The sequence below is a fragment of the Cavia porcellus genome, unplaced genomic scaffold (assembly GCF_034190915.1).
Source record: "Cavia porcellus strain 051 isolate PalLab524CR breed Dunkin Hartley unplaced genomic scaffold, mCavPor4.1 scaffold_11, whole genome shotgun sequence".
Taxonomy (NCBI): Eukaryota; Metazoa; Chordata; class Mammalia; order Rodentia; family Caviidae; genus Cavia; species Cavia porcellus.
In genome coordinates this window covers 7,947,497-7,972,668 of record NW_026947494.1, presented here as the reverse complement: position 1 = coordinate 7,972,668, position 25,172 = coordinate 7,947,497, and the positions used below count along the sequence as shown (strand labels likewise).

Sequence of the window (25,172 nt, the reverse complement as noted above, 5' to 3'; positions counted from 1 at the left end):
AAGGAAATAAGAATTCTGCCAAAGTGTCCATCTCTTGCTTATTTAATTACATAACTAAGTTCACAGGTCATGAGGGGGGAAAAAAGGCTACTTCTTATCCAAAAAAACAGTTGGGAGAGTATAAATACTTGTTTCTTTTCTAATTAAAAAAATTTTTGATACAGGGTCTCGGTCTCACTATATAGCCCAGCTGAGCCTCTAAGCTGCAGGGATCCTCCTGCCTCGGCCTCCTGAGTGCTGGGATTACAGATGTGTGCCATTGTGCCTGACTGAACAAACTCATAACATGAAATCAATCAGTGAGGAATAAGTGGCACCTTTCAGGATCTGTAGCTTATGAATCTGCTTTAAGAATTTCTCACATAATGCTCCATAAAATTGCAAGACAGGAATCTGAATTGTGCTCTAATCAAAGAACTGCCCCTCCTTTCTGATAAGTGCGCCCCGTGGAGGTGGGCAAAGGCCAGGACCTCAGCCAGGCCCCCGAGTGATAGAGCCTGGTTTATCTCACGGAAGGTGCGGTGGAAGTGGATGCGGTCAGCATGGAGATGGACAGTCAGCGGCTGGCCAGGCGTCCCACTTCCATGCAGAGGCTGCCTCCTGGGGGCTTCTGGCTCCACCCCAGCCGTGTGACGAGGGACCCTGGGCCCCCAGCAAGAGCAAAAAACCCGGAGCCCCAAGTCCCACTCAGCCTCCAGAATTAGGAACGAAGCATGATCAAAAATACGGTGAATGTTTAAATTAAAAACCATGAGTGGTGGTAAGAGACAGGGCGGGCAAGGGTGGCCCTGTCCCCCAGGACCCTGCTCAGCACAGATCAAGGCTGGGAGCAAAGAGCGCTTCCCGTGGGAAGTTCAGGCCGGCAGAGGACCGGGCATCCCCGGGGACTGCGACCCGAGGAAACCAGGCGAGCTGGGAGGGAGCCAGGCTGGGCCTCCCAGGCCAGAGCTGAGCATGTGGAGGGACACGAGGTGGCTCTCCCGAAGGCTGAGGCAGGAGGATGGCAGATTAAAGCCAGCCCAGTCAGCTCAGCCACCCCGCAGAGCCCATCTCTAAATCAAACATTAAAAACAGGGCTGCGGATGCAGCTCGCTGTGCAGGCCGTGGGTTTCAGCCCAGCACCGCAGGAAGGCGGGGCAGAGCCCTGAAGTATCTCCCAGAGCTGCAGCCTCCCTGGGCTGCAGTCGGAATTTTCCTCCTAAAACCCCAACTCTCGGCGCAGGTGAGCAGAGGCAACAGCCCTGCCGTTCTCTTCTATTTTCAAATATTCCCTAAGTGCGTCGCCCTCCTGCTTTTCTTTTTTTAATTTTAACTGAGTCACCCACTGATCCGTGACTTCTGCTGTCACCGAGGCTGGCAGGCGTCTGTCTGAGTCACAGCGTCAGGGCTGCACAGTGAGGCTCCCGCCCAGGTGTCTGGGTGTCCGTCCTGCAGGTGTTCGATAAGGTCTCTCCCTTCATTTTTTTAAAGTTAAAAACCTTAAGCTGTAGCCATTTCCAAACGTGATGTGCTCGGTGTCGTCAGTCACAGGGAAATGCAAACTCGGCCCACAGGAGAAGGCACCACCCACCCACCCACAGCACCGCTAGAATTAAAGGCTGACAGTGCCAAGTGGGGCTGGTGGCAAGGGGTGGGCGGGAGCCAGGATCCAGGGCTTCTGTTCGGGCTCCGCACAGGCCTTTGTCATGACCCGGCGTCGCCCAGCACGCTGCTCCCCACCGACCAGGAAAGGCAGGGGGACAAGAACCAGGAGGGGTCAGGGCAGCTTCAGCCAGTGACAGCCTCGGCCGCAGGCGGCTCGGTGCACCCTTACGGGGAGGGATGACTCAGCAAAGCCCCCAGCCTGGGGAGGGCAGCCTGTCTCTGCAACACAGATGCCTCAAACCCAACTGGGGGACCCCAGGTGGGACAGGGTGGGTGGCCGGTTCCACCCTCGAAACCCAGAGGAGGGCAAGCATAACAGAAGGCTGGAGGGCCTTTGCCCCAGAGGGGTGGGGGAGTGGTCTGAGGTCCCAGCGTGGTCAGAGCTGGGGTGGGGGGGTCACAGTGTGAACCCCTTCATCAACACTCAGGCTGGTGCAGGGCCCAGGCCCGAGACCCCAGCTCTGTGTGATCTGAGCCCACCCAGCAATGTGGCAAGACCCTAACTCAAGACAGAAAGGCAAAGGTCAGGCTGAGGGGGGGTGCAACCCTGGGTTCAGTCCTGAGCACTGAAAGCAAATCACTGGAGAGAGACAGACAGACAGACAGACAGACAGAGAGACTGAATCTAACCTAAGGAGCCTCTGCCAGGATTTGGAGAACTAGAACCCCATGCCTCACCTCTCAGAACTCAAAACCACTGCGCCATGGGCCGCCGTGGAGAGCCGTGGCCCAGGCCCTGAGCACGTGGCTGACCCACGTCCATGGCGGCAGAGGGGCTGAGCCCCAGCACGACCCACCCGCAGGGCTCCCGTCACCCCCTCCTGTTCTCTGTGCAGACCCTTCCACCTACTGATGGGGACTCTGGGGACCCTGCACGGAGCTCCCAGCCTGTGACTGATCCCTGTGATCTGCCGTGCAGATGGCCCCCTGCACCCCTCCGCACTGACTGTGGCCAAGGCCTTCTGTGTCTGCACACCTCGCCCTGAGCCTGTCTCTCCAAACAGGACGCAGCACAGCGGTTGGGGGTGGGGGAGGAAGCAGAATCGGCCTTGCCTGCTGGCTCCAGGCTCCTGCCCGGCGGGCAGAGGACAATGTGCAATCTGCAGCACCTGGGTGCAGCTGATGCCAGCAGTCACCACCCGTCACGGAGTCAAACATCTGACTTCACACAATGTGCGTTGACCATGATTTAAAAAGCCGGGGATGTAACCCGCAAAACCCTGAGCGGCACAGCTCATACGGGAGGGCTAGCCGCATCTCATCCCGTGTTTAAACGCTGCCTGACTTTGGGCTTCTGTCTGTATCAGCTGTGCTCCCAGGACACGTCGTGGTCAACGGCGCCTGTTCCCCTCCCTCCGGCTCAGTCCACCTCCTGTAAAATGGGAAGTTTTGATTTTGTTTTTGTTTTTATGTAGCCTAAAGGACACAGAATATGGATAAACCTCAGAACCACCTTACCTGGGACAGAAGCCCGGTGCCCGGACATGTGGGAAGTCCAGTCCAGGCTCCACTGACCCCTGGGTCTGAAGGCCAAGTGGTGGGGCTTCTGCAGAGCGGCAGGGACTCAGGTGAGGACAGAGGGACACACCCGGGCCAGCCTGGGCAGGGGGACACACGGATGCACAGCCAGCCACAGGCTGCACCTGGAATTCTGCCCAGTGCCAGGCCCCAAGTCCGCCCCATTAGAGTAACAGCCAGTGATCCCAAGCGGTCACAGCACCGCTCCTGGGTGACACTAGGGCCCGTAACGCACCACCTTGTGGTGGCACAAAAGCAGACCACACAGCTCTGTGCAGGGCACAGCACTTACTACTGAACAGCTACATTTACAGGCGGCAGGAAAGGGGGCGAGGGGGGATAAGACCTTCTGCAGATGGGCAGGGCCAGAAAAAGGGCTGAGTTGTGAGGTGTGCACACCCCAACACCCCACTGTGAGTGTCCACTGTGCACGGCAAACAGGTACAAATAAAAATGGTTTAAGCAGGGGGTGGAGGTGTACTCGGGAGGCTGAGGCGGGAGGATCTCCACCAGCTCAGGGCTGGCCTGGGTTCAAGGCCACCTGAAAATACACAGCCAGATGCCACCTCACAAGATGACAGGAATGAGCGACCGTTCTGCTGTTACTGGACTGCACTGTTCTATCACTGTTTCAGAGCGGTCTCTTTAAATTATGATGCTGGCACGCTGGAAGGCAGGCAGCCGGCCACACTAGGCCAGCGACCACCTCACGACATGGATGGGGCAGAGGCGGCAGGACCAGCACAGGACGCCAAGCAGGAGACTCCGGCATCACTCAGGTAGAGGGGACTGCGGCAGGAAGAGGACATCCGACCCCGGGGAAAAGGCCAGCAGCCTGAGGCCAGGGAAGCAGAAAGGCCCAACTCCAGGCGCGGGTCAGAGTCCAGTCTCTTGGCAGTGTGGCTGGGTCCCTTCCCGGCCCCGACAGGCTGTGCGGCCCAAGCAGGAGCACTGGCTCCCCGGGGTCCCCGGCCCCAGTGCCAGCAGCGAGGTTATGCCACCCCGTCCCCGACCGGTTACTTGCTCACTAAGTAGGTGACAGTGACAGTGGGTGATTCCCAAGGCCTGTGATCGGGAGGAAGAGCTGGGCAGGGCGAGCACCTGCACAGGGCATGGTGGGTGCCAACTCAACCCCTGCAGGCACTCGGGGGTTTTGAAGGGGTGCTCAGGGCGCCCTCTGTGGACCTGGATCTGAGGGACCCATCCCTCTCCTGCACTGCCTAACTGCCTGGGGTGCACAGGTTGTGCCCTCTAGAGAGACCGGCCAGCGGGTGTGGTGGCACTTGCCTGTGATGCCACTTGGGAGGCTGAGACAGGACAGCCGTTGTACGTTCTAGGCTAGCCTGGCCTTGGTAGTGAGTTCAAGGCCAACTTGGCCACCTAGTGACACTCCGTCTATAATAGAAAAAAGAACAGAATCCAGACCCCAGCCCCTGGCAGGTGCGACTGTGACCATATCTGGAAAAGGGTCTTTGTAGGTGACAACTGAGGCTCTCAAGAGAAGGAAGAGAAGGTCGCCTAGGACTCCTGAGACGCAGACACCCAGAGAAGGCCCTGTGCGAGGGGGTGGTGCTGGAGTGAGCTCCCCACACGCGAAGGAGCTGGGGAGGCTATGGGGTAGTGGTCTGTCACCTGGGTTTGGGACATCGGGCCTCCAGGACCCCCAGAGAACACAGCACCACAGTCAGCCACTGGTTCAAGATGAGCTCAGACCCAGACACCTGCCCTCAGCAGGGTCTGCAGCCCCACTGGGCGTCCCCCACGGGGAGAAGACTCCCCTCCGCAGGAAGCCCCGCACCCCACTGCAGCCCCCCATCCTCCACAGGCCAGAGAGGGTCCGGCTGCCTCCAGACCCTTTCTGGGGGCCTTCCCGTCTCCTCCCTGCCTTCCCTGAGCCCTGAACCCGGTAACTTGCATCCTCCTCACCCCATGACCTGCCCTGGCACCCCTTCACAGGTCAGACCTCCCCCTCCCTGGATTTCAGCTTGGAGCCCCGACGCTCCAGAGCCCCACAGGGCCTGCAAGGTCTGCGGGGTGCACATGACCATGGGCGTTGGAAGGTTTGGCTCTAGAAATCCTCCAGCCTGGGGACTCTGGCAGGCCTGGGGCTCACCAGGCCATGGAGAGGGCAGGTGGGGCTCAGGCCTCCTCCTCCTGCTTCCTGGGCGCCACACGGGAGCCCTGTCCTCTGTAGAGGTTAAGAACCGCAAGTGACCCCGAGTCTCCTCTCTACCGTGAGCGGCTCCGGTGACCGGGACAGGGGTCAGGAGCAGAAAGGACCAGGGGAGAGAAGGGGCACCAGCCCTGTCCTTGGTGTCCTTCCCTAGGGAACAGGGGACAGGGACACATCCCCAGGGACAGTCCAGAAGGGACAGCTCAGGAAGGGACTCGGCCCTGTTGGGAGGGCGAAGCCCCCGCTCCTGAGGCTCTGAGCTCGTCTTCCACCACAGGGCCCACAAGCTTGGCCCACCTGGGAGACATCAGAGCAAATCCCGCCCTGTCAGCCCTGCGCACCAGGCGACAGGAGCCCAGCTCGGATGGGGTGGCGGTGACTTAGCTACTTCTCGATCGTTATTCAGCTCAGCGTGTGGAGGTTTCGGTCCCTAATCAGCTGGCTCCAAGACGGGGTGGCGTGGTGAAGGGCAAAGCAGCCAGAGCAGGAAGGGGGAGAACAAGCTACGCCCCGGCACAGGCACAGCGCTCCGCCACCTCCGTGCCCTCGGTGCTCTTGCACACTCGGCTACACTTCTGAACTTCTCAGGCTGACTCCATGAACAGCACGTAAGGGCAGCGTGTGCTCCACAGCCCAGGATGCGAGCTGCTGGGTTACACCTCTGGATCTCTCAAACTGACACAACGCATCAACCATGACAGCTGCAGAAGGCCTCAGAAGGACACCTGTGACCCTGTGCTGGCCGGGGGCACTGGAGGCTGCGGCAGGAGGACTGCCCTAAGTTTGAGACCAGCCTGGGTTCCATCACGAGATCCTGTCTGACAAAACCGAACCACACAAACAAAACCAAAAAGTGTATGATCAGCGAGCTCTGGCCGAGCGTCAGGGAGACACACCGCGTACACAAATCACAAAACACCACCCGCCGCCTGTGACTGGGAACAAACCCACGCGTACAGAAAGCCGCACCGGAAATGGTGCGAGGATGGAATTCTGTCCTGTACTTCAGCCCTTCTGAGCCGGCCCTGCCACGGAGCCCTGGCTGCCTCTCTGAACGCCGGCTGTCCGGGAAACTTCCCCACCTGCAAGGACATCACTGCGCCCGGAGGGCTGCTCGCCAGCGTGCTTTTCTTTTCCTTTTCCTAATTTATATTCACATTCTGGGATGTTTCACAGTCAGAACTGCCCACCATCTACAGAGATCTTGTGGGGAAAAATATTTTAGAACATGGGCATTTTTACAAAGGTTTTTATAGAAGTAACAGCCGAGCTGCCTGACCCTGTTTCATTAAAGCCATTTTTTTCGGTTAGAAAAATAAAAACATTCAGCTCAAATGTATGTACGTTGATGCACTAAAAATGCAGAAAGCAGGCTGGGGGTGGAGCTGAGTGGTGGACCCTGTTGTGGGACTGAGCCTTGGGTGAGTTTTTCAGGACCACAAAACTAAAAATTTTTATATATAATAGTTTGCTCAAAAATTTTTAAAAACTTAAAAAGATAAAACAGCCAGCCACAGTGGGCCATAGCAAGACCTCGTCTTAAAACACAAAAAACAGAAAATAAACCAAAAAGAAACAGAAAGTGGGGGGCCTCCGGCCGATGCTCTGGGCACACAGAGACCCGTGGGACCTCACCAGGGCTGTGTCCCCTCACCCTGAGGCGCTGTCCCCTGTCCTGTCCCCGCCCCGCCCGTGGTCCCTGCACAGGGAAGGAGTTTTGTTTTGCACATTTGCAAAACCGTGATCGGAGCTGCCTGCGTTGCACACTCAAATCCTCGGGACACCTGGCCATTTGCTTAGCATCCGCCCTGCCGGGTCACCCGGATTTTACTAAGCAGGAAAATGTGGCTCCTGGGGAGGAGCAGAGCAAACTACAAATCCAGCCCTGCCGGACCCAAACACAGAGACAGAGATGGCTTCGGCTGCTCACAGGCAGGACCAGCTGGACCCTGCACCCGTCCTAGCCCGAGGCGGCCCTGGACACAGGGACCGCTGTACCGCTGACCCCTCCGGCTCCGCTCCTCTTCCTCGGCCCCTCAGAGCATGGAGTGGCTCTGACTCCGCGCCCGCCTGCAAACCTCTGCTCGGATGGGGCGGCTGAGGAAGGGCCTCCAAGGTAACCGAGGAGCACGGGGCACTGCAGGGAAGGCATTGAGGCCAGCGTTGTCTCGGGTATTAGTGCCTGAGCTGGATCAAAAATAAAAGATAAGCACCAGGCAAAATAAAATATAGGCTATGATATGTGTCATGTAAAATGTCTACGCAACGAGCCGTGATAATGCAGGCTGTCATCCCAGCACCCAGGAGGCTGAGGCAGGAGGGTCATCACAAGTTTGAGGCCAGCCTTGGCTACATGGTGAGCTCAAGGTCAGCCTGAAGTACACAAGAAGGCCCTGTCTCAAAAAAAAAATAAAAAATAAAAAAAAATAAATGAATTAATAAAATATAAATATACAAAACTGGGAGGCAATGCCAGCTCCCCAGATAGTGTTATGATATAAATATAAATGTGGTGAGTTAGGCATGTTGGCACACGCCTATAATCCCCACTCAGGAGGCTGAGGCAGAACAGCCTTGATTCCAAAATGAGCCTGGATTATGAAGTAAGACCCTGTCTCAAAGAACAAGCCGGACAGGGTGACACACTCCTGCCATCAGCTCTCAGAAGGCCGAGGCAGGAGGATTGCTGTGAGTTTGAGGCCAGCCTGAACGATGTAGCGAGACCCTGTCTCAAAACACCAAACAAACAAACAATAAAAATAAATATATAAATACATTTAATCTACATAAAGCGTAAAATTCAATTCCATGAACACCATCAGTAGAATTAAAAGCCAGCAGAAAGACAACAGTCAAAATGAACGCTTTACTTGGGATAATTTACATCTTGATGGAAATATAAACAAGAAAACACTGACAAGACAATTTTTTCAAGCTAGTAAAGAAGCTGAAGCAAAGAGCTGGTGGACATACGGATGTACACACAGCCTCACCAGGAGCAGAGTGACGTAAGTTAAAACATTACCGAGACAACACGTACTTAACCGTGCAGATTAAGCCGGAGCCGCACAGAAGGCACATTACTCAGTTCAGGGTGCCAGCAAATCCCCGGCCGAATCTTTAGCAGATACCTCAGTTCAAGCAAGTCACTAAATACGCAACCGTCACAGTGCTGGAGGAAAGTGTAGATGACGTCTTCTCTAAACTTGGCTTCGAAAAAGCAATTTGAAGCGGAGCAGCAGAGCCAGAAACCATAAAGAAAAAGCTAAATCTGACTACGCAAAAATTTAGACCTCCTCAGCAAAAAAGTATGAAAACAATTCAGAGACTTTCAGCTACGAGTGGCTGTCTCAATCAGACCCTCTCTTCAACTGACATCCACTACTAAGAGTGACTGCATTTCAAAAAGAATCCATCTGAAGAGTCAGGCCTGTGGGGCACACCTGCAATCCCTGCAGTCAGGAGGCTGAGGCAGGAGGGTCGCCATCCTTTGCAGGCCACCTGGGCCACATGGTGAGCTCAACGCCAGCCTGAACTACACAGCAAGACCCTGTCTCCAAAAAAAAAAAAAAAAAAAAAAAAAAAAAAGGAAGAAAAGGAAAATTCCAGAAAACAGAGTGTATTGCAAGATTTCATGACAGAGAACGATGCCCTCAGCATGTGCGCCATGGGCAAAGGGCACTCTCGTACTGTTTTGTATTAAATGCCTCTAAGTCGTGCCTAAATCTGTAAGTCTAGATGATGCAACAGCGGTGACCTTACCTTTCTATGTTACCTGACTTTACAATGAGCCACGTGGCTTTCGCTGTTGCAAAGACCAATAAAGCAATGTCCGTTCTTAATCATTAATGTTTAGTGGGAGGAAAATCCCCGAAATGAGCCAGTTCCTACCCTGCCTGCCTACAGAGGGAGAATTCGTAGTTTTCTCAGAAAGCAAGGGGGCTTTTCAAAGGCTTCTGCTGTTAAACCAAGTGAGTATCTTTCCAGGGATCAATCCAGAGAGAAAGGATGAGAACCAGGGGTGGGGTGCACACCAGGGACCCCAGTACTGGGGAGGCTGAGGCAGGAGGCGCACCTCAAGTTCAAGGCCAGCCCAGGCTACCTAGTGAGACCCCGTCTCTAACAGACAAGAAAGAAGGGGGAGGGAGAGGAAAAGGGAGGGGAAGATTCGGAGGCCCCAGGATCAGCCAAACTGTCCCCAAATGACCACGTGAACCATGATACAAACAGGAGACCCGAAGCGTCCCTAACAGAGCACTGCACTGGGAGCTCGCTAAGGGTTACGGGGCAGAGCCGGGAGCAGCCTTTCCGGGTACACACCAGCCGGCTCAGGAACGGTCAGCAGACACCAGCTCCACCCTCTCAGTGCTGGGCACGGGCCCTGTGCCCGTCTCCCCGCCCCACTGCTGGCCCTCCCGGGGTGGAATCAGACACCCGCTGCATGGTGAGGTCAGTGCTGTCTCGAGGTGAGGCTCAGGCCACAGCGCAAGGCCACGAGGGTGACCCCAGGCTGCTTGCAGAAACCCGGAGCTCAGAGCCCAAACCCGATCCCACCGCAGCCCACGCTGGCCCTGGCCTCCCACCCTGCACCAGGCAGGTGGCGCCGGGTGGGTCTGGCTGGGACCACGGGACGCTGACAGGACGAGCCCCACTCGAGGCCAGCCTGAGCTCCAGGATGAGACTGTGTCTCAAAAACCAAAAAAAAAATACAAATCAAAATATACGGACTTCAGGATTCTCATATAAGGGAAACCATGGGATATTTAAGCTTCAGTGTCTGACTTATTCAACCAAACACTGTAGTCTCAAAGCGCAGCCTCGACCCAGCATGGCTCAGGCTCATCCTTCTTTATGGCAGAGTAGTACTCCATGGAGTTTGCTAAGGAGCTACTGCACAGTACTGGTACAAAATTGCACAGTACTGGTACAAAAACAGACTTGTGGTCAATGGAACCAAGCAGAGGACACAGAAACCACACCAGACGCTCGGCCATCTGATCCCCGACAAAGGGGCCAACGGATCCCCAGAGGACAGACTGCCTCTTCCTCTTGGGCCAGTAGTTCAGGGACACGCACTGTGCACAGGCAGGGGTCACAGGTGACCCCACTCCCTGTCACACCAGGGCTCCCGCTCTACTGTGCCCAGGGTGCAAGGTGCAGGGCCCACAGGTGGACCAAGGTCACAGGGTGCCGGGCTGCTTTCCTGAACAGCCTTCTATAAATACGTGGAAACCCTTCCATAAATAACCCCCATAATCTGCAGAAAGCAGATCAGCACTTGTCCGGGCCAGGGGCTGATGACAGCTGAGGGCACCTACGCCCAGCCGGTAACGCCTTTGGCTTTCCTGGGAGGGCGGCCAGACGAGGCCAGCAGCATCTCCGTTTACAGTCAGGGATTTCCCACTGCTTAGGACGCTAATCAGCTTTCTTCTTTAAAAAACTGTTTTTCCATTCCTAGGCCTCCTGTGCTACTTAATTTGGATCATTTAATCAATCACAAACACTTTTAAAATCCTACAGTAGGAGGATTCTCTACGTTTAAAGCTGATATGTGAGACCCTGGGATTTTCTAAGTGACTTTTAAAGTCATGGATCTACAGCTCCATTCAAATGTTTTTATTTATCTAGTATTTTGAGACAGGGTCTCTCTATGTAGGTCACACTGGCCTTGACCTCACTGGGTAGCCCAGGTTGGCCTGGAATTTGTGTCAATCCTCCTGCCTCAGCCTCCCGAGTGTTGGGATTACAGGTATGCGCTGCCACACCTGCCTCAAAAGTTTTAAAATTGCTTCCTCTGCACGTGGAAAGCTATTTAAAACACAATTTTTATTATTCCTTGAGCATTTAATATTGAGTTTTTTATAGCAAAAGTTTAAGAATATTCATTTCGTTGGAGAAAAAAGCCCTCAGGAACAACTTTTCTATGTCATCGATTAAAACCCCACAGCCTTCCCATAGATGCTGGAATCACAGGACTAATGAATCCATCCACAAGTGAGGGGGTGGAACTCGCCTCTTCTAAACAAAAGGATGGCTCAGTGTTCAGTCCTTTCCAGAAGTCTCTCCACTGAATTAAAAGTCAGGAATAAAAAGGTAAGAGTAACTCTTCAAGGTAACAGTAATGGGGACCCCGCTCATCACTCACTGCCTTTAACAAACAAGATCACATCACGTGGGGGTTTTCAATTAACTCAGGGCACTGGTGCCTCACTGCAGACAAACCCAAAGGATTCAGATTCGCGTACAGCCGAGACAAGCTAAGAATGATTACTTCTATTAAAAACGAATTCACCACAGCTTCCGCAGTGTGAGTTAGACACTGAATGCTTAGGGAAATATATTTACTTCTCCTGTACTTCCATGGAGGCTGAACCCCAAATTCATCCCCAACCCCATACGCACCCATCATCAAGGGCTCCCTAAAAAGATCACCCTGCCAGGCATGAAAGTACAAAGCCAGAAATCCAGCACTCAGGAGGATGAGGCAGGAGGACTGCCTCGTGTTTGAGGTCAGTCTGGGCTACAGTGAGTTCAAGGCCAGCCTGAACCGAATAGTGAGACCCTGTCTCAAAACAACAACAAAAACAAAAAGTGGGGGCGGGGCACAGGGTCCAGAAGTCCAGCCACTAAGGCAGCAGGCGGGGTTCAAGAATTCGAGGTCAGCCGGGCCTGGCTCCAACCCTGGAACGGATTCCTGAGACCTGGTCTATACCGTGACCCCAGGACCAGCAAGACCAACAGACACCAGTGTCCCTCACGTTAACGGGGACACGGGGGACCCTCCAGACATGGACTCGCTGGCCTGGCCCCGTGGATGCTGCCTGGACAGAGAACTGGAAGCCAAAGGAAATGTGGGAAATTCCTTGCCTTGCAGCAAGACCCAGCGATGGCCAGGCGCCATGGTGGCCTCAGCATCTGGGAGGCTGAGGCAGGAGGATCGCCGCGAGCTCAGAGCCAGCCTGGGCTGCATGGTGAGTTCAAGCCAGTGTGGAGTACACAGAGAGGCCCTGAATCAAAATAATCAATCAATAAATAAGTAGATTTTTACACTTTAAAAAATAACCATAATGGGGAGGGGAAGAGAATGAGAGGACAGACTACTGAGAGCACACACACCAGGTCCCCTATGAATGGGATCGCTGTGTACGGCAAATGTGCTAATAAAACTTGGAAAATTATAATAAAGAAACATACTACAAACCCGAAGAAAGCAATCACACAAATATTAATTTTCAAACTGGCTGAGAAAAGCAACAGTGAGACTTTGAGGAAAGTGTAGGCAGGGAAACCCTGAAGGAACAAACAAATGGAAAAAAAGCAGAAACCGACAGAGACAGCCAGGCCCACAGATCCACAGCAGGCCTCTAAGAAAACTAAAAATTAGGTGGTTTTTTTTAAAGAGTAGAATATATTTATTGAGAGAAAGAAAGCTTCTGTCTGGGAGAGAGACAGAAGGGATCCCAAGTGAGCTGCCCCAAAATTAGATATTTTTAACAGGGTCTGCCACAAAGGAGAGAAATAGCACAAATTCAAAACACATAGAAAAACAAACAAAAACTAGGAAACCAGAATACAGTGGTTACAGTCAAGATTACAAAGAGAATTCCCACAGGGCATGGCTGCTGGGGAGGTTGAGGCAGGAGGATCACACACAACTTCAAGTCCAGTCTGGGCTCCTTAGTGAAACCTTGTATCAAACTAAAATATTTTTTTAAAGAGCTGGGGCTGCAGTTTGGTGGCTGGGTGCTCCTGGGTTTAAGCATCACTACCAAAAAATAAGAGAGAGTTCTGTGACAACTTTACAATATAAATTGTAAAACAGAAAAAATGGGCCAGTTTTCTGTGAAAACAGAAGTCAGTGTTAAGGGACCGAGACAGAGAAAATGGGGGTGGTTTCCCTGCAGCTACATAGGCCTGACCAATGTCCCAATGCCCTGGAGGCTGGGGCTGGAACTTGGCAATCAGCGGAGGTGAGGTGGGGGTACACAGCCAGCCCCTCTGTGCAGGCCAGGGAGGCAGGGGCAGCCAGACCAGGAGGAGGGGGCGCCATCCACGGAAAGCTGGGGTGGGGGTGGAGGGCTGGTGTGGGCTTCAGCCTCAGCCTGGGTCCCTCTGCTGCTCCTGGGCCAGCTACCAGGGCACCGAGGACTCCCGATAGCCTGGACGGGCTCTGCACACACACACACCACTGCCCAGCCAGCCGCCTGCGATCCCAGCACTGGGGAGGCTGAGGCAAGAAGCACCTGAGTTTCAAGGCCAGCCTGGGCTACATAGTGAGACCCTGTCTCAGAAAACCAAAAGGAATAACATGAATAAAAAGTGAGGCAGTTCCTGTGGTACCTGAGACCTGGGACCTTAGTATCTCACCTTTCCTCATTCATTCCACCATTCACTTCTATGTCAAGGTGACGTCACTAAAATCTCAGGCTGGCCCAGCCCACGAGGAGGGTGAATTCACTGCACCTTCTGGAGAGGTCACCGGCCAGCGCGCCTTGCCTGTGTTTTGCCTTTATTCTGAGTCTCCTTCCTTCTGGATCTTCATGATCACAGTAAAGTTCCACCTTATTTTCATCCTACTGTGCAGTGTAAAGAATACTTATTTGAAGTTTTGTTTCTTTGAGGGAGGGTCTTAACATGTAGTCCAGGCTGGCCTCAAACTCACAGAGCTCCTCCTGCCTCGGTCTCCCGAGTGCAGGGGTTACAGGTGTGTGCCACCACGCCTGGCCTTGAAGTTTCATTATTTTATTAAAAATAGTATTTATTTTAAGCGGCCTCTTACCCCTTTTTATCAGGATGTGACAGTTCCTGCCAAGAGAGGTTCCACAAGTGTATGCTCAACAGAAAACACACTAACGTTTGAAATTTTGAAAAACAAAATAATACAAAATGGTAAGGCTGGGTTTCAACAAGGGATCCTCCTGTCTCAGCCTCCGACAGTGCTCCAGCCAGGGTGATGAGGCACAGTGACCGAGGGCTCAGAGCCACCGATGGGAAGAAGGGCCCTTCTCCTCCAACAGCTAGAGGAGGGGACTGAAAGCTGAGACAGAAGGGCTTCTGGGCTCCACCGGCACAAACCCGGGCAGAAGAGGAGGAGGAGGCTACGTCCCTGCCCAGCACCGGAAACCCACAAAGCAGGAGGCACCGTCCTCCAGTCCGAGGTGGCAGACGGTCCCCAGCTGGGCGAGCCAGGGGTCCGTCGCCCAGGCTGGGGCCTGCGCACAGCCCGGAGGCGCAGCGCTCTCGGCCCCCACGCACGGGCGGAGCACCTGAGCGGCCGCGCCGGGCGCTCTCTGGGGACCCGGGAACCCCCGCCAGGGCCACCTGCGAACTTCGGTTCTCCCAGGGTGGCGCCCCGAGCCGAGCCCCGCGCGCTCAGGGTGGAGGACCAGCAGCCCCGTGCGTCCTAGCCGGCTCGGGGTCCCCTTCTCGGGTCGGGTTCTGAGGGGCGGGGACATCGGAGCCCGCAGCGCACGGAGAAACTGAAAGCGCCCCTCCCGGGCGACCCCTGCCCCGGCCAGGAGACGGGAAGCGTGCTGGGTGCCGTGCACCTTCTGACTGCAGGGATCCGGGGTGCAACCCCCGGGCCTGCCCCTCCCCCGGGTCACAAACACAAACCAAGTTCCAACCCGCGCTCGCAGCCCGCGCCCCAGGTGCCTCGGCGCAGGGGACCGCAGCCGGGGACACCGGGGTGGCCAGCCCGCGAAGCCGCGGGGACCCCGAATGAAAAGCACGATTTCCTCCCCCGCAGAGAGCACTCGTGCCCGACTCGGGCCAAGCTGGGTCTGCAGACCCCGGGGGCCTCCAGCAAAGCGGACACCAACGAGTCCGCGCCGCGCGTCCACCCCAGGACCGGGAGTCGAGGCCACCGGGCACCTGTGCCGGGCCCGGGAGCACGCGCGACCCGCACCACTCGGGGACCCCGAGTCCAGGGACGAAGGGAGCCGCGCCGTCCTCGCCCGGGGACCCGAGGGGCGCGGGCGGGCCGGGTGGCCGCTCGGCTCCTGGGTGAGGGCGTAGGGGCGGGGACAGGCGAGGGTCGCCGGGTCGACCCCGGACTCCATCCCGGCCCCGGGCCCCGGCCCCGCCCCGAACCCGAACCGGCCCCGGTACCGGCCCCGACCCCAGCCCCGGCCCCGGCCCCGCCCCGAACCCGACCCCGGCCCCGGCCCCGGCCCCGCCCCGAACCCGACCCCGGCCCCGGCCCCGCCCCGCCCCGGCCCGGCCCGGCCCGGCCGCCGCGCGCTCACCCGGCCGTTGCGGTCCGTCTCCTGCACCTCCTCGGCGCGCAGCCCCCGCCGTGCGAGCGCCCGCAGCAGCCCCGCGTCGTTGGCGCCGGCCGCGCGCAGCACGGTGGCGCCCGCGGGCACCGGGACGACCTCGGGGGCGCCTTCGGGGACGACGGCGCCCCGCTCCTCGCCGAGCCCCGGCGGGTAGAAGCCGTCGTCCGCGGCCACGCTGCGGGCATCGCACGGGCACAAGTCCTCGAAGTCCTCATCGTCGTCCGCGGGATCCTCGCCCACCTGCGCGTCCCGGGGTGGGGACGGGGAAGGGGACGGGGACAGGCAGGACGCCCCGCTGCCCCCTTCGGGCCCGAGGGCCGCCAGGAGAACCATCCGGGCCGAAGCCGGGGTCACCGCGCAGCCCGCGCCCCAGCCCGGCGGAGCGCAGCGCTCGCTGCTGCGCCGAGAGGGGCGGGGGCTGTGGGCGGGGCCTCGAGGGCGGGGCCTGGGCGGGAGGGCGGGGCCTGCGGACCACGCCCGGCACCCTATCCGGAAGCGTGCAGCTCGCGGCTGCGCGAGAGGGGACGCGCTGTGGGGCGGGGCTGTTAGGGGCGGGGCTTCTTGTGGGCGGCGACCTGCAGGCAGCACCCGGACCCGGCACGCGGCCGGGGTGCGGAGCGCGCTGCCGATTCAGAGACCTGAGCGAAACTTTGAAAGTGGGGCCTGGTGGGGCAGGGCTGTAATCCCAGCCTTCGGGAGGCTCAAGTAGGAGGGTCGCCGGGAGTTCGAGGCCAGCGTGGGCTTCATAGTGAGACTGCCTCAAAAAGAAAAATTGATTAAAGAAAAGAGCGACAGTGGGGAAGCGTTGGGAAAACTCCAGAAGAGCGAAGGCACGGAACTGCGAAGGCACCCCGCGCCCCACTGCCTGGGTGCAGGGTTGCCCAGCCCCGCCATCAGGGAGGAGGGTGCTCGTCGCTGGATCCTCGTGCACAGCCCGAGCCGCGGTCTCGGGGCCCACGCGAGACCCCCAGGTCCCCTGTCCTCCTGCCATGCGCTCTGCCCAGCCCGCGCCCGCCGTGCCAAGCTCTCGAGTCCAAAGGGGACAAAATTGTACGGGCGCCGCGCTGGGGACCCGGGCGCAGCCAGGGGGCGCAGAGGGACCGGGCCCCACTTCCCAGGGCCGGCAGTGCGGACCCGGGGTCCGCGCCTTCCCGTGTCGCCCACGCCCCGACATTCTACGCCCCGCACAGGCTGCTTTCTGAACCCCCGATGCAGCAGGCGGAGGGCTCTTCTCCCTCCCCTGAGGCGTCACGGTCCCTGATTCCCGCCAGGAATTCCCCACCTCGGCGCCTGCGCGCGCCCGATCGCCGCCAACGGGGTTTACCGGCCCCGCCCCCACCCGGCAAAGCCCCAACCTCGATTCTGGGAGTAGCGTGCAGGGCAGCGTGCAGACCGGGGGTCCTTATCACCGGGCCCAGACAAGGGGATTCGGACCCCATCCGTAGGTCTCCTGACTTCCTTTTTTCCTTTCTTACAACTTGGGTCCCCATAAAGCAAGAAGGGGAGGTGGGGAACGGTTTCCCAGCTTTAAAGGAAGAGAAGTAAAGCAGATGCAGATATGGAGAAGCGAGGGTCCCTGCCCCCGGGCTCAGAGATGCCCCTAGCCACGAGGGCCGCGCATGCGCAGCCTCTCCGGGGGCGCATGATAGCATGATAGAATAACACCCGGCTCAGATTTTTTTTTCAAAAATAACATTTATATACTATGTGCGGACTCTAAAGAGGGAGAAAGCAGAGGATCAGGACTGGGGACCAAGAGGGCCCAACAGAGACGGGCAGCAGGGCAGGGGTATTGGAGCCCAGCAGAAATGTCTCCGTGAACCTTGGTCATCAGATGGGCTGCCACGAGGGAACAGTTACAATTTTAAAAGTTTCAAATGCTTTCAGGCTGATCTTTAAATCAATGTCAGTTTGAGAAATTGTGTTATATACAAGACTATTCAGTTTCAATGAACTGCTTTTAATGTATAATTTTTAAATGTATACAGCATGTGATTTACACAGCTTGTTCATTCAGCTGAATCATTTGCCTTTGGCTCATTAGAAGAATATCCAGCAATAGCTCAATTATATTTCCGAGTCAAGCTTTTTTAAAGTTAGAAGGAAGGTATTTATTTTCAAAGATGTGGACAACCAAATGGTAGGATCCAAGCCTTCAGGGAGGCTGAGGCAGGAGGACTGAGGACTCAACACTGCCTGGGCTCTAGCTACTTGGCAAAACCATTTCAAAATAAAAAATTAAAAATGGCTAGGGATGCGGCTACATGCAAAGGCCCTGGGTTCAGTCCTCAGTACAAAACAAAATCTGTCCTCTATAAAAGATGCTAAGAACCAGACCTTGGGCTGGGGGTTTAGTTCAGTGGTATAAATGTCCACCTGGCAAGCAGGAGGTCATGAGTTCAATCCCTGATACCAATATAAAAATAAAAATAAAAAACAGACCTTGGTCTCACAGGAAAAGATTCAAGGCCACAAACCTCAACAGCTTGTGCTGTTGGAGAAATGATGTAACCAAATTCCAGGGGAAATTCTTGGAACAACAAAACAAATGATTCAATTTTGTTTCTGAGGCAGAGTCTCACTGTGTAGTTCAGGCTGGCCTCAAACTCATGGTGACCCTCCTGCCTCAGCCTCCTGAGTGCTGGGGTGACAGGTGTTCACAGTCAGCGCAGGGCTGACACTTACTGTTTAAACCAACGGTCCCCCAACGTCAGGGCCAGGGTGATTTGCTGCCCTCAGAGTTTGCACCTGCTCCCCAGGCTGCCACACAGAAGCAGAAGTGGTTCCGGGGACACAGTGCATCTCTTAGTCACTGGTTTCTCAAAAACCATTCAAATAAACCAAAATGATTCTGTGGAATTTTCGCAAATTTCCCCGAGGTGTGTGCCCTGAGAAGAAGCAACCTTGAGTCCTGAGTCAGTCAGCAGCACGCCTCGGAGCACAGAGGGCTGCGCTGGGGTCGGCCTGCTCCCATCAAAGACAGCAGCTGCTGAGGGGCAGTGTCTGGCCCTGCTAGTGACCCACAGCCCTCAAAGAACTTTGTTTCCACCAGGTGTGGCAGTGTGCAACTGTCAGCCCAGCCCTCAGAGGCTGAGGCAGGAGGATTGCTGTGAATTCAAGGCCAGCCTGGGCTACAGAGTCTCTCTCTTTCTCTGTCTCTCTGTCTCTCTCCATCTCGCTGTCTTTCTGTCTGTCTATCTCTGTCTCTCTCTCTCTCTCTCTCTGTCTCTCTCTCTCTCTCTCTCTCTCTCTCTCTCTCTCTTCTCTGTCACACACATGCACACACACACACACACACACACACACACACACACACACACAAATACCCCTAGTCATCTGGGCAAAGCATTGCACTCCCATTAATTATCCCAGTACAGAGACGGCTGAGGATCACAAGTTTGTGGCTGGTCTGGGTAACTTAGTAACTCAGCGAGCTCTCATCTTCAAGGTATAGCTCAGTGCAAAGGCTCTAGGTTCAATCCTCAGCACCTGGGGGAAAGAGGAAAAAAAAACAAGATCAGCAAGAGCTTCTCCACTGCCCACTAGACTGTCCCTCCCGAAGGACAGAAAGCCCGACCCTCTCCTCCCTGTATGTACCTATAATAGCCCTTTCTTTTCTATTTTTATCTATCTTTTTTTTTTTTTTGCTTGAGATGGACCTTGCTGTGTACTCCAAGCTGGCGTTTAACTCACTATGTATCCCAGACTGACCTCAAACTCACAGCAACCCTCCTGCCTCAGCCTTCTGAGTGCTGGGCTACAGGTGTGCACCACCACCCCCCAGCTTCTGTTTGAAAATTCCCCTCTGGGGGAAGCTGGAGAACACCATGACCTATAAGCTAGCGGAGCCCCCACCCCTCTCTGGTCTGTTCCTCTGGAATGTCCCCCACTGTACCCACCCCACCCCTTTCCTGAGAGTCCCACCTTCTTCCTACTTGGTGCTGAGCATTGAGGTCTGGCAAGGCGGGCATACGCATCTGTTCTCTGCCTGGGCCAGGGCTGTCCACAAAAGGGGAGACAGAGGCCATGGTCACCCGCTTTGCAGGTCGGCAAGTGGGGGCCCATGGGAATGGGAGGTGCTAGAGCTCAGTCCCAGGGGCTGCTAAGGGCAAGGCTGGCCTGTGAAGCCACAGTGTCCCCAAGCATCTGGCAGCTGAGGTCGGACCCAGCTCCTACACATCTCTGATGAGTCCATCATGGGGTGCCAGGCCCCTCAAGTCTAAAGCAGCCTGCACCCCAACCAGGAAGTGACTCTCCCTGGTTCCCAAGCCCAGCTCCACAGACAGCAAAGTGAGGTGGGAACAGAGCAGGCAGCCGGAGGGGCTGGGCCCTCGGGGGTCAGCACAGGAGATGAGAGTCCACCGGGACTGCGGCTGGAGTCACAGCTTTGCACACTTCCCCAGGGGAAGAACGGAGGCTCGGGACATTGGTGCTGGCCTTTGGAGATTTCCCATCATCCCATTGGGGTGGGCCATCCTCTCCCACCCACTAAGGCTAAAACAAGAAGACCAAGACCAAGACCACGTAGACTAAGACAAGACCGAGACCTAGCTCAGGGACCAGGGATGTCACCCACATACCCTCATCGATCGTAATTCTGATGCACACTGTAGCTGCCTCATGATTTCCTTCCAGGAGGTGCTGGTCGACAGCCCATTCGGGTCCCCGCCTGCCTCTCGGGAGCTGTTCCTGTACCCCATCCCATTCTCATCCCTCTTGTCCAGTAGATTTTCCTACTCTTAACCTCCACTGTTCCTTAGAATCCACTCTTTGACTTCAGGAACGTGGCGTGTCTGACATCTAGCATTTCCCCTATATCACTAGCTCTCCAGGAGGCTGAGGCAGGAGGATCACAGGTTCCAGCCCGGCCAGTCCCCAAATATAAAATTTCAAAAGGCCTGGGGAAGTAGCTCAGTGCAAAGGCTCTGGATCGGTCTCGGTGCCATCAGAAAAAATAAAAAGACCAGCTCAGCCCTGCACTGCTCCCCTCAGAGCGTTTCTTGCCCTTCAACCTCTGGCTGGTCCTGGTTTGACAGCTGTTGGGCCACGGACCTCCCGAAGGGTCCCGCACTTTATTTTCAGGAGCCCAAGCCTCCCCTCCCAGAAATGCCAGGTGGGTCTTACCCCCCCCCCCAGGTTCTCTGTGTCCGGCACTGTGTCCCTGCCCTGTCCCTGAGTCTGCATGTGCGTGCACCTGTATGCCCTATCTTAGCACACTAGGATTGAACTTAGGGCCTTCACACGGGCTTACAGCTCCAACCTTTTCTTTTCTTTTATTTTTACTTTGAGACAAAAAACTTGGGATCCTCCCGCCTCAGCCTCCTGAGTGCTGGCATGACAGACCCATGCAGCTCAGGGATGGTATTCTCAGAGAAGAAGGGAATGTGGACACAGGCACCCAGTCCCCTTCAGGAAGCTGGGGAGGTGGGCCCTCTCCTGGAGGCTTCACTAAGGGCAGGGCCTGCTGCTCCAACCTCGGAGTCTCCGGGACAGCAGCCAAGTTATCTGGAAATCTTGTAGGTGGGGACCCTGGTGGGTCAGTGCAAGGACAGCCAAGACTCTAGGCCCAGCCACCTCAGGCCCGGCTCCAAGCAAATCGGAAGTTCCCACCCACACGCTTCCCCCGCAGTGAGCTGGGATCAGTGTTCTAAGCAGACAACAGTCACCTTGGGGTGGGGGCCGAACCTCCGTGACCCACCCTTTCCAGGAAAGGCCTTGTCAGGCCCAGCTGAGCCTGCTCCGTGACTGTGTCCCATTTAGTCAGTGTCACCCGAGCCCCCGGTCTTGCCGTAACCTTACTGGATCACCATGGCTTTGCCCCTTGTGGCACTGTGACTTCCTTCTGGAGCGATGTTACCCGAGCGACTGTCCTGGAATCCTACCAGTGGGCTGCAGCTCTGTCCCACCTAGCACTCGCTTCGCCTCCTGGCTTTGCTCAGTGACACATGCTGGAGACAGAACACTGCCTATTCTTACCTCTGCTGTTCCTAGAACTTGCTGCTCCAACGAAGACAGCAGGAGCTCGGCACCTGGAACACTTGGCGGGTTAGAGCTAGGACAACTCCCTCTTGTCATCTGGAGGTCCTCTGTCACCCCTCCCCGCCCTCCGCCCTGGGAAACCATCAGGGCCTGCAGCCCGAGGGACTCCCGGACAGCGGGCCGGACACAGCCACCTGGAAGGTCCCTGCAGCTCCCAAGGGCGTCCCTGGCTGGGACCGTGCTTCAGGTGGGCACAGGAGTTGCACGGTGAGCAGTGGGCAGCAGCCACTGGGACACTCATCTGTGGATCCCTCTGGGGACCTGGGCTGTGATCTGTGGTCCACTCAGGAACAGCAGGGCTGAGCTGGGGTCCACCGGACCACATGCGGCCACACACTCCAAGGCGGGGTGCAGGAACACAGACAGCAGGCAGGGGACATGGCTGGGAAGCCAAGTGTCAGGGTCCGGGCTCCTCTGCTTACCCAGGGACACACCAAGCTAAACTGGAAATGCATTTCTTACCCTAACTTGCTCAGCGTCCTAGCTTAGCACCAGAGTACTTTGCAGTTTTTATTTAATTATTTACTTTTATTTTGTCAGCCAGGGTTCCACCATGTCGTTCAGGCTGGCCTTGGACTCACTATGGAACCCAGGTTGGTCCCAAACTCATGGTGAGTCCTCTGCCTCAGCCTCCAGAGTGCTGGGATTGCAAGTATGTGCCATGATGCCAAATTTTGATTCATGCATACTTAGAAAATTACAAGGACATATGTATTTTCTAATACAAATTACAGAAAATAATGGAGAGGTTAGGCAGCAAATATTTTTTAAAAAGCTAGAAAACATTTAGAGGAAATGTGTGCATTAATGTAATACACTGTATTTACCTAGTGTAGAAAATCTAATTTCTTCTGCCATTTCCTACCGCCCAGTATATGTGCTTTCTGTTTAAATATAAATATGCATATTGTTAAAAATAACATTGCATTTAATGTATGCTGTACAAAAGTATAAAAATAGATGCCTGGATGCTTCTGTGTCAGTAAGATTAACGCTGGTTTTGTCTTAACCCAAGCACAACATCCGGTAGTTGTCAAGAAAAATTATGCAGTCCAGCCAGGCCTGGGAGTGCACACCTATAATCCTAGCACTGAGGAGGCTGAGGCGGAAGAATCCCCATGAGTTCCAGGCCAGCCTGGACCAGATAGTGAGGCTCAAACTCAAAAAAACCAAAAGGAGAAAGAAAAACCCTGGAGTCTTGCCAGAGTGTCATTAGGTGTGGTGGGGCGGAGCCGGGGGCACTGGAACCTTCCAGTGACACAGTGTTCACCTTCCTGACATGTTGCGGCCAGCCCCACACCTCTCATCCTTCTGTAGGTGTGGGCCTGATCCTCCACTGCCCCTTGATTCCTGGGGTGGCAGAGAGAAGCTCTGGTTCAGCTCATGCAGCCCCCAAAGGTTCACACTGATTGGCTGGTCCCCAGGGTGCCCGTGCTCCAAGACAGGGTCTGAGAGGGGTTCAGAGCTCCCCAGTCAGTTCTCACAAGAGATTTATTTTAAAACATAATAATAACAATAATCAGCCTGAGCTGGACGTGGCAGGGCTCACATGTGGTCTCAGCTCCTGGAGGCTGAGGCAGGAAGGCTGAAAGCTCAAGGACAGACTAGAGCCCAGAGCAAAGGACAGGGCTGCTGCTTAGTGCACCACAACAGTCCAATCCCAGGACCTCAAAAAATGAACAAGTTGGCTGGGGATTTAGCTTAGGGGCATAAGCACCTGCCTTGCAAGCGCGAGGTCATGAGTTCAATCCCCAGTACTGATAAAAAAAATAAAAAATAAAAATAAATTTTAAAAAAAAAAAACCAAGTTGGCCCCCTGCAGCTGGGCTGGCTTCCTATCTCTTTTATTCAGTGTTTAAAATCTAACCCAGGACCTCATGCTGTGTGCTGCAACACTGAGCTGCAGTCCTCAGCCTTTTCTTTGTAAACTCTTTTCTTTATAAAGTCTCCAGCCTCCAGTAATTTGTCATGGTAGTGGAAAAATGGGTTGTTATACAGAGGACGTTGAAGATAGCACCAAAATTTTCTTGACAATGTTTATTGTCATATGCAGATTTGTGCAAAATGAGGGAAGTAGGACTTTTTAGTATACGTTGTGTAAGAGTGCCAGAAATTCTCGATCTACAGAATACTTCAGTCAAAATATTTGAAGAAGGATTTCTGTGTGTTTGTAGATTTATTTTTTTCCCCCAGAGGAGCATTCTGTGCCTCTTGAAAGATTGGACGGATGTAGCAGAAGATAGACAGCTCCAAAGTGCAGGAGACTTAGTAAGAAGCAGTTTCTCCATCAGTGAGATTAAAACAATGCCAAACCGTTCATGGCACAGGAAGCTGCGTGAAAATTTGCACACTGATAGCTGCCAAAGCTTTTCTGGAGCGGAATCAGGAAATTTTCAGATCGTTGCATAAGCGGGTCCAAGTCTCAAATCTAACAATGATTAGCTAAATTAGCTTAGGGCATGAAGCTTCAAGTTCGGGAAAGCATTGCTTCAATTCCCCTCCTGCTCCTGTTGCTTCTGCTGAACACATCAATAAAAGAAATTGAGCAGTAATTTATTGAAGGAAACGGTTGAGATGCTATTGCAAGAGCAGTGCAGTTTTCTCGGGCCTTAGACAGCACTGCAAAAGCTGCTGAGTTTGAGGGAGTGGTGTGAAAATTCTTTAGAGTAAATTGCCCAAGTAGGGCAGAGGGATGCACACCTATAACTTCAGCACTCAGGAGGCAGAGGCAGGAGGATCCTCAAAAGTTTGAGGCCAGTGGAAGCTACACAGTGAGTTCAACTGAAAAACAAAAGACCCATTTCTAGTGTGTACTGTTATTTCCTTTTGGTCTTCACTATTTCTTCAAAGTGTAGCATTTCTTAAGCACAGTCAGGCAAAGCCCTATTAATGGTTTCTTTCTCTGTTTGTTTAGAGACAAGGTCTCACTATGAGGTGCAGGTTGTCCTGATCCCAGGCTGGCCTCCCGCTCACAGTGATCCCAGATGGTGGGTACCCTGGAGAAGGTGAAGGAATCGCCCCAGTCAGGTCTGGGACTGCGTCTAATTCTGGTCAATCTGCCTGGTGACACCATTGGGCCAAGAGGTGATCACATGCCAGCAATTGTCCAATCAAGGAGCCCTCGGTGTCCACACCACCCGCCTCCTCCCTGGGGACTCCAGGCCTGATTCCTGCAGCTTCAAGGAGGAGAAGTTGAAGTGGATGCTGGGGGCAGTAGTGTCAGTCCTCGTCTGGTCAGCACGTAGAAGAAGGGACTGGGAAGAATAGAGGTGCGCACCACAGGGCTCGCAGGAATGGGGAAGGGCGGAGACAAGGGGAAAGATAGACCTTTGCAGGCCACACCTCCATGATCAGGCTCCACCCCCAACACCAGTTGGCCCCGCGGTCCAATCACCTTCCAAGGCCCGGGCCCCACCCTATGACAGACCCCGCCCCTAACAACCAGTCAGCCCCCGCGGCCCAATCGCCTTCCAAAGCCCCGCCCAGGAGCCAGGTGGCTGGGGGGAGGGGGGCTCTGG

The 25,172-nt window shown here is 55.1% G+C and overlaps 1 protein-coding gene and 1 long non-coding RNA gene across 4 annotated transcripts in view; both read right to left on the bottom strand.

Moving 5' to 3' along the window:
* Ankrd33b (ankyrin repeat domain 33B) overlaps positions 1 to 16,055 on the bottom strand; it is a 36,808-nt gene extending 20,753 nt beyond the window's left edge. Inside the window, exon 1 of one of the 3 annotated variants that reach the window (XR_010050396.1) lies at positions 15,583 to 16,055. Coding sequence is in view for 1 of the 3 variants with exons in the window: in XM_063257968.1 (XP_063114038.1) it covers positions 15,583 to 15,948 (366 nt within the window). In the remaining 2 variants the exon portion in view is untranslated. The remainder of the gene's footprint in view (positions 1 to 15,582) is intronic. The other 2 variants (XM_063257968.1, XM_063257969.1) reach the window with 2 other exon arrangements.
* A 2,117-nt stretch (positions 16,056 to 18,172) lies between these two features.
* Positions 18,173 to 25,047, bottom strand: LOC134478054 (uncharacterized). Its single transcript, XR_010050397.1, has 2 exons — positions 19,540 to 25,047; positions 18,173 to 19,104 (listed from the first exon to the last, which is right to left on the bottom strand). It is a non-coding gene; the product is annotated as an uncharacterized LOC134478054 (long non-coding RNA).
* Between the last annotated feature and the right edge of the window lie 125 nt (positions 25,048 to 25,172).